The 13298-nt window shown below is 46.3% G+C and overlaps 1 protein-coding gene across 1 annotated transcript; it reads right to left on the bottom strand.

Annotated features, from left to right (window-relative positions):
• Positions 1–644: 644 nt before the first annotated feature.
• Positions 645–12946, bottom strand: LOC144102213 (uncharacterized). The gene is made up of 9 exons (XM_077635525.1): positions 12859–12946; positions 11977–12147; positions 10168–10390; positions 8970–9130; positions 7250–7412; positions 5247–5385; positions 4560–4736; positions 3517–3639; positions 645–854 (listed from the first exon to the last, which is right to left on the bottom strand). Exons 1-9 carry the CDS (start codon positions 12941–12943, stop codon positions 645–647), a joined length of 1452 nt encoding a protein of 483 aa, XP_077491651.1. The 5' UTR covers positions 12944–12946.
• Between the last annotated feature and the right edge of the window lie 352 nt (positions 12947–13298).

Raw genomic sequence — 13298 nt, 5'->3', positions numbered from 1 at the left:
CGCTTGGAAGCATGCAACTGAAGATGCATATGTCATTGGCTCAAGCCCCAATCGCAAGCTAACCTCCAACTTGACAAAAATGTAAGCCATATGCAAAAAGAAATACTATGACCCCACCCAGAATGTTGTACGATGAACGGTTGCTGAAAATTTGAATGTGAATCTAGTCGGCAATACTGCCATCACATTGAGGTCATCCAGCGATTGAAAAATTTAAAATCGGTTTCTGAAAATTGTTTTTTAAAGAACGGGCGCTCGTTTGTCTTTGTTCTGTGTTCCTTCGTACGCGTCTTCTTGCGCTGATAAACCATGAAAAACCAACTAGCCCGTCAGTTGACGCTCACTTGGTATGACGTCACACTCATGTGATATCAATAATTATGCGAATTAGTCTTAGAGATCCTTAATTACAATAATTAACGTTAAATTTTAGCAACCATTAATTAAAATAACATCAACTTCACATGACTGCTCGTGACGTCAAATGGTGCCGTTTCTAGCGCACACTTTTCTGCGGACGTGATCTTAATATTGAGCCATCTAATTCTTTCGCATTAATAATAATAAGCAATCATTGTTACAGGTACGACTTTTTAATTACAATTGTGAACCCCACACCGCTGGGAGCAGTTCCCAAGGGGATGTCACGTGATGAGTTCCCGGCAGCCAACCGCGTCTGGAGCACTTTGGAACCTCGTCCTGAAGTAGTTGACGATGCCCCGGATTGCGTGCAGCCGCGTGAAGGCGCCGTACTTGTTGAACGCCCCGCACGCGTTGGAGAAGTCCTCGTACTCCAGGTCGTACACTGCGATGCCGAACCGCACGCCCGAATGCTGACCCTTCACTGCACACAACTGCCGGGGAGAGGAGGTAGAGGGCCATATTTTTGAAAGCAATATTCAGGCTGGAGCACAAGTGCCATAAATTATTGTACTTGCACCCAAAGAACGTGAGGACTGGGGCCCAGTTGAAACGTTAGTAAACCTTTGTCCTCCTTTACAAGCATGTCCATGTCAAAAATAGGCCTATGTTACTGTCTTTGCACGGTTTTGTTGACTAGAAAAGTCACTTTCATGCGGAGTTATTTCAGCTAGCGAATAATTCTAAACAATATAGAAAACAACCGCACTCCGCAGGAATTCGAAACTATGCGCTTGTCCTTTCAAACTGCCCAAGCTACAATAATAATAATTGGTTTTTGGGGGGAAAGGAAATGGCGCAGTATCTGTCTCATATATCGTTGGACACCTGAACCGCGCCGCAAGAGAAGGGATAAAGGAGGGAGTGAAAGAAGAAAGGAAGAGAGAGGTGCCGTAGTGGAGGGCTCCGGAATAATTTCGACCACCTGGGGATCTTTAACGTGCACTGACATCGCACAGCACACGGGCGCCTTACCGTTTTTCCTCCATTAAAACGCAGCCGCCGCGGTCAGGTTCGAACCCGGGAACTTCGGTTCAGTAGTCGAGCGCCCTAACCACTGAGCCACCGCGGCGGGGCAAAAAGGAAATTAAGCTACAATCAATTTATGGAATATATATATATATATATATATAGGCCTGAAAAGGCCTTTAAGGCTAGGTTGGCAGTAGACTTGAAAGAAGACAGAAGTGGCTAAGAAACACTTGTACTTTTCTTGACGTTTCGGCCTGGAACCGGTGTTCGTCTGAAAAAGGCCGGTCCCTGGTTGAAACGTCAAAAAATGTACAAGTGTTTGTGTATAAACATCCGAGGTATATAGTGCCATCCAGAATTTTAAAGTAATGAATTGTTCAGAGAATTTATCGTGTTTTCAAACCTAAACAGACAATTTTAAGTGTCCTTAGAGATCTGCGCTGTAACCCAAAAAAGAAACAAACCTGAAACTAACGCTTTCTGGTGAGCTTTCGCTTCTGTAGTAAAAGCCATACTGCCTAAATCGTAGAGCGCTACGCAAACCAAAAAGCAATATAAGTAAGTCAATAAAATTTAGAAATACGACTGAAATCAAGCCGCAGAAGAGAGTAAAAAACAGAACATGAAGACAAAGTGTTGAGTTAGAGGAATCTGCATGTCGTAAAACAGTAATCTCACGAAATGGCAATGCCAGCCACATGCGCTGAAATGTACTCATTTAAACTTCCTGCCTGTCTGCCCGGTGTGTAAAACTAATTTTTTGCTTGATATGCAAAGCGTTGGCAAGGAGCGAGCCTATATTTTGATGAATAAAATCCCATCATGCATTGCCTACTTTTCATGTCTTTTTCGCCATCAATTTTTGCCGATAGCAACAGCTTAGCTGTCTTACATTTTCGCGTCATCTCCAAATTACGGCATTCTGCAGTCATTTTTGTCATACATCTATGTGGATGTTTCAAATAAGCCCAGTGTTTTCATCTTTCCACATTTTTTATACCTGACTAAAAAAATTTTCCGCTATGCATTATGCATCATCTGAACCAAATTTTCATCTCGCGAGAGCTTGCGCATAGCAACCAAATTATTTTTACTGGACCCTGGAGCCTAGGACACACTCCTTTCTTGAACTCTCTAGAAAATCTCTTGAAATAATACAAAGGAAAGCAGTCAGGTTTATTTTCCGCAAATACAGCAGACTTTATTCTCCTTGCCACTAAGCTTACGGTTGAAAATAGAATTCCGCTTCTTTCAGTCCGCCGCAAAATACACCGAATGTTGTTCCTTCGCAGAATTCTCGCACACGAAGGAAATATTCAATTACATAACTTTATTTAACCATCAACTACCAGTTGAACACGACACCCTATAGGAAACACAAGCTGCAGCTAACGTTTGCCCGAACAAATTCATTCAAGTTCAGTCCCTTCCCCAAAACTGTCTCCGATTAGAATTCACTTTCATAATCACTTTTCCAAACAGATAATTTCTTTAAGACATTGTAAGCGCACTTAATTGGTTAGATTGTATCCTTTTGTATCATTTTTTATTATTTGTTTCTTTGTCCTCACCTCTTCATGCGGTGTGTTGTATTGTTTTACACACCTAAATCAGTGGTAAAGAGAAGTTGGTCAGATGGTCCTCGATAAGCACGAAGTGAACAAGAAGAGGAAAGCCTTAACGTGCTTCCCAAAGTTTCGACAAGAGACTTGTCTTCGTCTGGGCAAAGCGTTCATCATTGGCAGGAGTTAAATGCAGTGAAGGCCCGGTGAAGGCCCGGTGAAGGCCCGGAAAGGCTCCTCCCCCTCACCGGGCCTTTTTCCTCGGTTTAAAGACCCCATTTGAACTACCGCCAATGAGGAACGCTTTGCCCAGACGAAGACATATACTCTTCTTGAACAGCTGGTAAGAACCCAGATGATTTCCCCTCCTTGTTCACCTTGTGATTACGCCTAAATCAAGCTGTGATTGTCATGTTCTATGCCTCTCCTGCTCGGACCACATCGGCCTGCAGTATCTTGGAATGAATAAAAGAACGCAGCCCTCATTGGTAAGCAGCGTGCTTATAAGTCGTTACACACGTATTTCCCACACACTGGGCTACAGCGTTCCCCGTGGGCTCACCTTCTTGCAGAGGCCTACTTCGTTGTCGTAAGCGAAGAGCACGTTATCGGTGTCGTGCACGGCCAGAATGGCATCATGCGTCTGGCTGTAGCTGCGCTGACGGTACTTCGGGTTTCTGCAAATCTGCAACATTGCGAGAACACAAAACGATTGCACAGAAATTGCGTGCGTCAATGTAAAATGTTTAATTTCTCGTAGCCTGATGGCAGTGATTGAAAATTATTGATTTCATGTTCTCTCACGGCCCACAGGGAATTAGACAGGGGATCGAGCAGTCGCAAAATGATACGTGAAAACTATGGCTTGTTAGTGAAATCTTACATCATATGCAAAAATTGCGTTCATAAACGGTTTCCCGCTCAAAATTTATTTTCTCCCGAATTGTTGGGTATGTTGGTCTCCATCTTTCGCACTGTAGCAGCTTATGGCGAAAATTTTGTGCACTGCTAAAAGTTTTTTCCCTCGCAGTTTTAAACACACTACGATTCATTATCATCATCATCATCATAATCAGCCTGACTACGCCCACAACAGGACAAAGGCCTCTCCCATGTCTCTCCAATTAACCCGGTCCTTTGCCAGCTGCGCCCACCCTATGCCTGCGAACTTCTAATCTCATCCGCCCACCTAACCTTCTGCCGCCGCCTGCTACGCTTGCCTTATCTTGGAATCCACTCCGTTATGCTACGATTATGTTACAAAATCTTAGCCACATAACAGCCAGACAGCGTCGAGACTTTAAGTATTTTTTTTTCTGGGCGGCTCTTGGCTATCTTGTATTTTTTTACGAGAAACCCATCGCAGGCTTGTTTAATTTTTCTTTTCATCTACTATACGTGTATCCCACAATGACGCAGCTGCTCGATGCACGCTGCCTGCGCAGCACGCGAGAACGATGCTGCTGTAGGCACTGTCAGGCGCAACCGGTTTTTCCTACCGTACGAAAGTCGCTACCGACGCCAGCGCCACCGCTTCTTTGTGACGGCGCGGCGTGAAGGTGTATACAGAGACGTGAACTATAGAGTGCAATAATAGCGGCTCACCTCTGAATATCTCCCGAAGGAGGGGGCGCTCGTGTTGTGCACACAGCCCGAGAGGAAGTCGCTCGGCCGTTGCACGGGGAGGGTCCTCGTCCAGCGGCCCTTCATGGTTATCGATAGTGCCCCGATTATCGACAGTCCACGCGATGACAGCTTGCCGAAGCTGTCGGCTGCCAGGGTCTGCGCGAAAGCGAAAGTTTCTTCAGGGTGCGCGATTGTAAATAAAAGCTTTCCGTTACTCGCATACAAACTCTTCGTTTATAATTATAGCTCCTCATTCCACCCCGGGCGTGAGGCCAGCCGTGCCTTGATACTGGCGATACAGACTACAGATGGCGTGGTTGGTATCTGTCGTGTATTGAGGGAGAGCGAGAGAGATTTTAGTAAGGTTAAATTAGGACAATTTGTACCCTTGGACCAAGCTGCGCGCTGCAGAGCTCATAAGCAGACCCCTTGGGCTGCATGTACACTTTTGACTAAAACTGCACATGTTCGCATATCTCCCACTATTTGACCTCGAATCCATTTTGTATCCTAGCCCAGCCATCAGCTGACTGAACTACGCGTTACGTATTCATTTGCACTCCTTAGTTTCCTGTATGATATGCGCTAACATATATTGCAATGACTGGTGCATTGAAAAAGCCACTGGAAACTTTGTGTATTAGGGTGGCCAAACATAGTTCTCACCAAGTCGTGCTGGTAACTATCGCCAAGCCCCTGCGGTCTGGTGAGCGCTGTAGGCGGCATCACGCGACAGTCGCTGAACGTGTTGTCGCCGTAGAAGAAATGGCCCTGGGCGATGAACAGGTCCGGTTTGTAGATGCTCCTGCGTGAGCATGTCGGGTGTTTACGCTCGCCTTTGCCAGTGTCCCAAATTAAATTCCTGAAGAGGACAGGACACGCCTACAGAATTCAATCAGTGCCTTCCCGCACATTATCGCGGTTTGGCCATACGCTCAAGGACAGTACGCTGGCGAACTGCTGTAATATTCTCCGTTTACGTGCAATTAAAGCAGGTGTTTTGCCAGTATTCTGGCCTGTCTGGTGTCGTAGTCGGTTAATCATATCCAAGATTGAGTATAAGGCGAAGTTTATGGTGTTTCAATCTTGCTAATGCAGCAAGAATGGCCGCATTTTTGATCACGCCCTTACAAAAATGGTCTATAGACAGTCTACAGAGTTCCTATAGACCCTATTACCTTCTTATAGATATTTCTTTTTGTTTATTCATAGTCTATAGACTGCGCATAGAAGTCTGCTAAAAGTGTATGGCTATAAATCTACAGATTGTCTATAGACTGTCTATAAAATTTGTATTGCCTATAGACTGTTCTCTAGGATTAGACAGAAATCTGTGGACAGTCAATAGACTGTCTAAAGAAATTTTTGTAAGGGGCAGTTCTGTCACATGTCACCTTGAACACAGAAAGCAAGTGCACTTCAGCTGTCCTTAGAAAAAATATTGTTTGCGGCGAATTCTGACAGGGTAGACGCCTTTCATTTCTGTACCATATACTGTATAAAGCAGAGTTATGTCTGGCATCCACTTCTACTAAGTTGCATCATGTGTGGTTGCCTGCTGCCTTTCAAGCTTTGACCTTCGCATTTAGCCTCTGGCCTGGCTGCTAACGCTTTTAGCTATCAGTTGTGATCTTGCGTAGTTACTTAGGATAGACAAATCCTAACTACTGTAGAATGATTACCCGTCAAATGCACTCCACATCATTCTTATTCTCCTTGCAATTTAACGTTCGTGGTCGGATCTGCGGTCACTGTCTTGTACTTAAGCCCCGCCTTAAGGGTATGACGCGACAGCGTAATGGGTTATTTCCCATATACGCAGAATTGGTCATTCATCAGATTCATGGATTCCTGGGAGTCCTCGTACCATTCTGGCGCACTGCACCTAGCTCCCTTACAAAAAAAAAAATTACAGTCTATAGGCTGTCCATAGACTTCTGTCTATAATGTCTATACACTGTCTATAGACAAATATAAAGAACGTACTACAGGCAATACAAATGCTATAGACAGCCTATAGGCAATCTATAGATTTATGTCCGTACACTTTTAGTAGACTTTTGTCTGTGGACAGTATATAGACTACGAATAGAAAACAAAATATCTATAGCAAGGCAATCGAGTCTATAAGAAGTCAATAGACTCTCTATAGACCATTTTATAAGGATGGCACAGCGCTTAAGTGATAAGCCATTGCCCTGCGATGTCAGTTGCTTCCACCGGTGTGCCTTATGCGACCCAGGTTGCTCTTTTCGAGCGACCAACCATTAATTTAACTGTCACCTGCAACGTTGGGCAGTTTTCTCATTCTCCGATGGACGGGTTGCGATGACGCCTGAAGGTCACGTGACCTAGGCGGCCCACCTGCCTCTTAGGTTGCTTCTCTGCAGATTATTCGTGGATCTTTCGATCCCGGTCAATGACACGAGCTCCTTAACACTAACGCGTTTAAATACGGCGCTTTAATGATCCACAATGAAAGGTCTGCTGGCTACAGCTGCTGGTCAAGTACGGCGATGTAATGAGTGTCTCAGAATGCTAAGAAATCACATAAGGCTCACCATTCCTGGCAGTCGGCGTAAGCTATCGGGAGCCGCCAATAGCCCTGGTCTCGAACCAGACTTTAGTGGGGATAATATTAATAGAACTGTGTTGCGGGTCCTACTTACGTAAATTTGTCGTTGTAGAAGTTGGTCCAGTTTTGACTGAAAACTACTCCGGCGAAGAAAATAAAAGACGGGTTGCCATGCCGTCTTTGCGTCTCGGCGTGCGTGTTGAGCGCCTGCAAGGAATTCGTGGCCGAAGTCAGTTCAGCGAGTATTGCAGAACCACCTCGCATGCACCAGCGTTAGGGGTGCTTCAGTCGGGTAGTGTTCCGTGCATAAGTATTTGAAAACGCCATCAAAACTCAGTATCCGTAATTTGAAGTGTACTTCTCCAAAACTTAATGAAGAAAGCTACGCTAATGTCTTTAAAACAAGGGGCGTACACCCTTGACATTCTTCTGTTATGTACAGAAGCCTTAGACGAAGCAAACATGAAGTTTAACTCAGATTATCATGCATTTTTCAACGAAAAAAGGCGGGGCCACAACACGGGGCCTGCGAACCGTCTTTAGAAATCCACACCGTTCGACAAAATGAGGCGACGGACTTAACAGGGTCGTTTCGGTAGCATTTCTCCGAGGAACGATATCCAGGTTCGTACGGCTTAGGTTAAGTTTTTCGTTAAAGCTCTTGGCAACTCTTGTAGGTCCTTTTAACTCGATGTGGCACACTTCTGAGCGTATGCCGGTTTGAATAAGGGGCTCTGTGCATCAGACGGCCAGCACTGCGTATAACCGAGCCTCCGCTGACGCAGCGCAAATGTTAACGCTCGTTATTAATTATGCAGTATCATAGAGGCCTCTTCAGAAAAAAAACGGCGTCCGCTGTCGTCACACATTAAGGTGTTCCCCAGGATCCACCGGTCGTGGTGTGAAATAAAATAGAATCAGAGTAAACTTGGATTTGCAATCAGTTCGAAGCGCGGTTTGCCAACTGCTATATTCAAATCTTTGCATATACATACATCAGAAAAAGTGCGCACCATTTTGCCTAGGGAGGCGTTTCTGGCTCGAAGATTATGGACCCATTTAATGTTACACAAGTGCGGTACTGGTTTTATTTGAATCTGCATGAGATCTAGCACACAACTGCTAGTCGCTACTTGAGTCAGCCTTCAATCGGGAATCGGACCGTCTACCAACTCGTGCATTGGCGTCTATGAAATGAAATGTGCAAAGTCTCACTGCAACGCCTGCTATGTGGTAGTGGGCGTACTGCGAGGTCCTATGCTTTCGCGTTGTTCCAGGCTCTCGGTGATTAAGTGTCCCCTGGTATTTTCCCTCCTTTCCACATGTCCGCTTCCGAGCGTACTCCTTTCTCTTCCCTTATAAACAAGGGTCTATAGGCTGTTTATAGACTTTTTAGAGACTCTATTGCCTTCCTATATATATTTTCTTTTGCATGTTCATAGACTAAAGACTGTTTATAAAAACAGTCTTCTTGAAGTGCATGGCCATATATAGATTGTCTCTATATGCAGACTGTCTATAGGATTTGTATCGTCTGTAGACTGGTCTTTAGGATTTGTCTATAGAATCTCTACAGACTTTACAGACAGATGTCTATAGACAGTCTATAGAATATCTACATACTTTATTGACAAAAGTCTATGGAACGTCTATATACCGTGTAAAGAAAGATTTTAAGTATCCCCCCCCCCCCTAACCTGAGTGCACAGAGCGTCGTATATAACCGCTCATTTCAGCCATTACACCATTACGGGCCAACGCAGGGGTTACTGTGTGCAATAAATGCAGAAGCCGAGTCGTGTTTGTAGGCGCACTGCTTGCCTTCAAGACGTTCAGGGCCAGTTCCACGTCAGCTTCCCTCGCGTTCCTCGTGGCCGTGTCCACGATGCCAAAGTGGAAAATGTTCTTTCGCCAGAAGGGCTCCAGCAGCGAAGAACTGGTCGTGTTCAGCTGTCGCGCCAGCGTGGACGCCTTCCTGCACCATTCGAATTTTTCCGTTCCAAGTAAGCGCAGTTACAATGACGCTACAAGTGCTCCAATACCGGTGTCAGGAGGTCTACGTTAAGCAGAACGCTCAGCAGCAAAATGTAAACGAAAACCTTAAATGCTATAAACGTTATATAATACAAAACAATATGAGCAAGGGTCAGGATGGGAGCCTGAGTTTGTTAAGCAACGTTTCGGCAGGAGGACTTGTGTTCGTCTGGGACAGCGTTAGAAATATACATGAAGATTAATACGAAGTTAACCCACCATTGAAGCACTGCTGAGCTTTACTAAATCGAGGTAACGTCTGCTACCCTAAATTCGCAAACATATTTTTAATGTAGTTGCCTGGCACAGAATCGTGCCTTCGAGACAGAATAAACTTGCTGCTTTGCTTACAAAGCGCCGGAACTGAAATAACATTCATTTGCCCTCGTGTTCATTAGTCACGTGACGAAGCAATTCGTCAGATCTTCTGGCCGCGCTCCTTGAACGGAGGATTCAAGCACGGGACTGAACTTCTCATCAAAGCAAATAACCTTGACCCCATCGACCTAGTGCACAACTTCTGTTAAGTTCCACACGGTATTCACCGGGCACGATTTCGATTACTAGAAGGACGTCGCAATGAAGGAACGACTCGTGTTCAACTCGTGAAAATTACGAACGCTCTTCTTGAAGTTACTTCCGGAAGGCACAAAATAAAGAAAAATTACAGAAGTCAATTTTGGTTTGGTTTGGTTTGGTTTGGCTTATGCGGTTTAACGTCCCAAAGGGACTCGGGCTATGAGAGACGCCGTAGTGAAGGGCTCCGAAAATTTCGACCACGTGGAGTTTTTTAACGTGCGCTGACATCGCACAGTACACGGGCCTCCTGTGTGCGATGTCAGTGCGCATTAAAGAACCCCAGGTGGTCGAACATTGATCAGGGGATGGAGGGGATGGCATCTTGCAACTTGAGAATCAGGACAGTCGGTACAAGCGAGGTATCGTGCAGTGTGATGGCTCAAGATGGCCGCCACTCACTCGTAGGTGAAGCCGATGCCGAACGCCGTGGTGTTGTACCGGGCGTAGGCCGCAATGAAGATGCGCAGGTCGTTACCCCACCGCTTAGGGAAGGCAAGTGGGTTGCGATTGCCCTTCTCGACTGAGTCAAAGAAGATGTACTCGCATAGGCCATCCGGTGGGAACATCTGCAAGAAGCTCGTCCTGGAGCCCATGGTGCAGACCAGGGGCTGCTGGTCCATGACTGCAGTGGACGAAGGCAGCTCTTGTCATCTTAACGCTTTTGTGTTACGCGAGCCCATCAGTGTGCAGAAGGCCTCTAGCAATTGCTCGTGCTGGTGAACCCTTGTGGCCACTTCACTAAAAGACATGAAAACGAAGTGAGCGGACGTCATTGGATGCACGGGCTCCCTAAATGACGTCACAAATACGTAACGCCAAAACAAAGAAAGAACAGTGAGAGAGCAGGGGCAGGCACGCGGAGCTTCATCTGTGTCCACTTGTCTTCAGTCCCTACGTTATTTCCCTGTCTTCACCAGAGTCCTTCAATGCTTTGATCTCACTTATAAAGTTGCACCACCTGTCTTAAGCATCTTGTAAAAATATATAAAGCGCACTCAGGACAACGGACCAGGATCACCAAACAACACAAGCGCGTACTCGCAACTGGGCGTTTACTCAAGAAACACAAAAAAAAGAGAAAAAACCACAAACAACCACAAACGCGCTTGTGTTGTTTGGTCTTCCTTGTCCGTTGTCCTGAGTGCGCTTTATATATTTTTAAAAGATGCAATACCAACTAGCTCAAATGTCGATTCTGTCTTAAGCAAACTAATGCTGCCAAACATGTCTGGCAGCGTTGTCACCTTTTACCTTATCTATGCCACCGCATGAGCGCTGCTTTGTCGAGAAGGAAAACCGTCAATTCTTTTTACGCTTTCGCAGCCATTTAGAGTCGGCCGCTGAGCGCCACGAAGCCTTCGCGCGAGATTTCTGTTGATTGCAAAGATTTGATGTTTTCGGCGAGTAGAACAGCCCGGCCAGGGAGCTTGGTTCGGTTCTTTGGGGTATAACCAGCCAAAGCGACTAAGGCTACGAGGCACGCTGTAGTGGAAGGCTGTGGATAATTTCGACTACCTTTTAACGTGCACTAACATCGCACAGTAGACGGGGGCTCTAGCATTTAGCCTACATCGAAACACGACCGCTCAACACCCTCTAGTTGAAACCAGCGTTTTTCGGGTCAGTAGCCGAGCGCCATAACTACTGAGCCACCGCTGCGACTTTGGCCAATGAGCATCACGGCAAATGTGTTCGGTGTGCACAAGGTAAAGATATCAAGTCTATGCTTTTAAACTATACGAGTGGACTGTAGTATACTGCCCCAAATCTAACAATGATTGTAGATGGATGAGAAACGTGCAATAGACAAATTATTTCTCCAGCAGCGTAACTGTACAGCCCTATTTCAATCTTGGTATGGCGGCTAGGGGCACACGTCAGTCTAGATCAGGTTCTCGGCCCTCACAGAGTGGTGATGAGCATGATCCGCAGTCGACTCTCATAGTTTGACCTCGAAGGAGACAGAAATTAGTTTGAATATTGCGGAACTCGAATAAAAGAGAGTCCTTCCACAAATATAGCACTTTGGGCTAGTTTCTGTGGGCTAGTTTCGAAGAGATATAGCGCGGGAGAGACAGGACACAGGGAGAGATATGAACCAGGACTAAACCGTCGGACTGAGTGAACCGAGGGCTCGGATTAAGCCGGTTGGAATTAACAGCAGCCTTTTATACGGGTACGGGGGTGGACTGCGGCCGGTACACTGACCTGTCCGGGGTGACTGGGTGGACGCTGTCGGCGTGATGCTGGTATCTGTCGCCGTTGTCGTCATCACGGAAGAAGGGACCGGCACCCGTACCACGGGGTGGACGGATGGCAGAGGGGGCCTGTCCATGTCCTCGGGAACGTCGGTCTCGACGCCGATTCCAAACCCTGTGCCTGGTACGTGGGTTGCAGTGGGGTGGTTAGTCACGTGTGCAGAAACTGCTGTGCACGCGGCTTCCTCCGCGGACGCGTGGTACTGCGTCAACATCGGTGAACCCCGCGGTCTAAAACCGTTGTCTTTCTGACTAGTAGGCTGTGTTTCAGGTGATCCCCGGTTATGTTAAGCGTAGAGGCTACGAAGGGCTTGAGTTTATAGTGTAATAAGGTGCGGTGCGGTGCGCCATGTATGGTTTGGTTCATAATAGTTTAACGTCCTAAAGAGACTCAGGCTATGAGAGACGCTGTAGTGAAGGGCTCCTGAAATTTCGACCACCTGGGGTTCTTTTACGTGCACTGACATCACACAGTACACGGGACTCTAGAATTTCGCCTCCATTGAAATGCGGTCACCGCGGCCGGGATCGAGCCCGCGGCTTTCGGACCAGCAGGCGAGAACCATAGGCCCTGAGCCACCGTTGCAGCCGGTGCGCTATATGGGGCGCTATGTGGTGTGGTGGTGTGGCGTGGTATGGTACGACACGACATGATGGGTGTGGTACAGTAGCTATATACAGTACCATCTCGTATGGTAAGCAGGAGTTAATGGTGGTCCCAAAAGTGCACGAGGGACGAAGGGGAGAGATATGTGGAAAAGGAGCACAAGGATAGGGATGAGGAGTCGTTTAGAGAAGGCAGTAACAAATCTTTAGCTGTGTCAGAGCTTACCTAATACCAGCACCAGCAGCGCAATGAAGGCTACAAGGGCAATAACGATGGCCAAGATGCATGTTATTACCATGGTCGAAGTCATGCGGTCCTGCCTGCATTAAAGAAAACAGAGCTAGTTAGATAACAATTCGAGAGATAACCAACGCGCTAGAAGAGTTTTGAAAAGCATCATTCCGCTGTCTAAATGGTAACTATCCCGGCTTCCGGTTTCGCCTCAATGGCGCGTCTCGCAGCAGTTTGAACGTTGAATTTGGCTTAAAAGTATCACAAAATTCAACCTCACAGTAATACACCCCCCCAGGACAGATAGTAAAGAATTTGCGGGTTTTTAGTTTTCATTTAAAAATTAAAGACGGCAAAAATTACTCCGGGAAAGGTTGTTCGAAGTGCTCGCTTACACGTACAAAAATAGCTATATGGGATAGCGGCATATAGTC

Source organism: Amblyomma americanum, chromosome 8, assembly GCF_052857255.1.
Source record: "Amblyomma americanum isolate KBUSLIRL-KWMA chromosome 8, ASM5285725v1, whole genome shotgun sequence".
Lineage (NCBI taxonomy): Eukaryota > Metazoa > Arthropoda > Arachnida > Ixodida > Ixodidae > Amblyomma > Amblyomma americanum.
This window is presented reverse-complemented; position numbering and strand designations above follow the sequence as displayed.

Bases quoted from the DNA above. Each gene is read 5' to 3' on its own strand.
- LOC144102213 (XM_077635525.1), bottom strand. From the start codon at position 12,943: ATGACTTCGACCATGGTAATAACATGCATCTTGGCCATCGTTATTGCC. The intron at 9,131-10,167 runs GTGAGTGGCGGC...CGAATGGTGCAG, and splicing joins GGCATCGGCTTCACCTACGA to GAAGGCGTCCACGCTGGCGC. The intron at 5,386-7,249 runs GTAAGTAGGACC...ATGCTCACGCAG, and splicing joins TTCTACAACGACAAATTTAC to GAGCATCTACAAACCGGACC.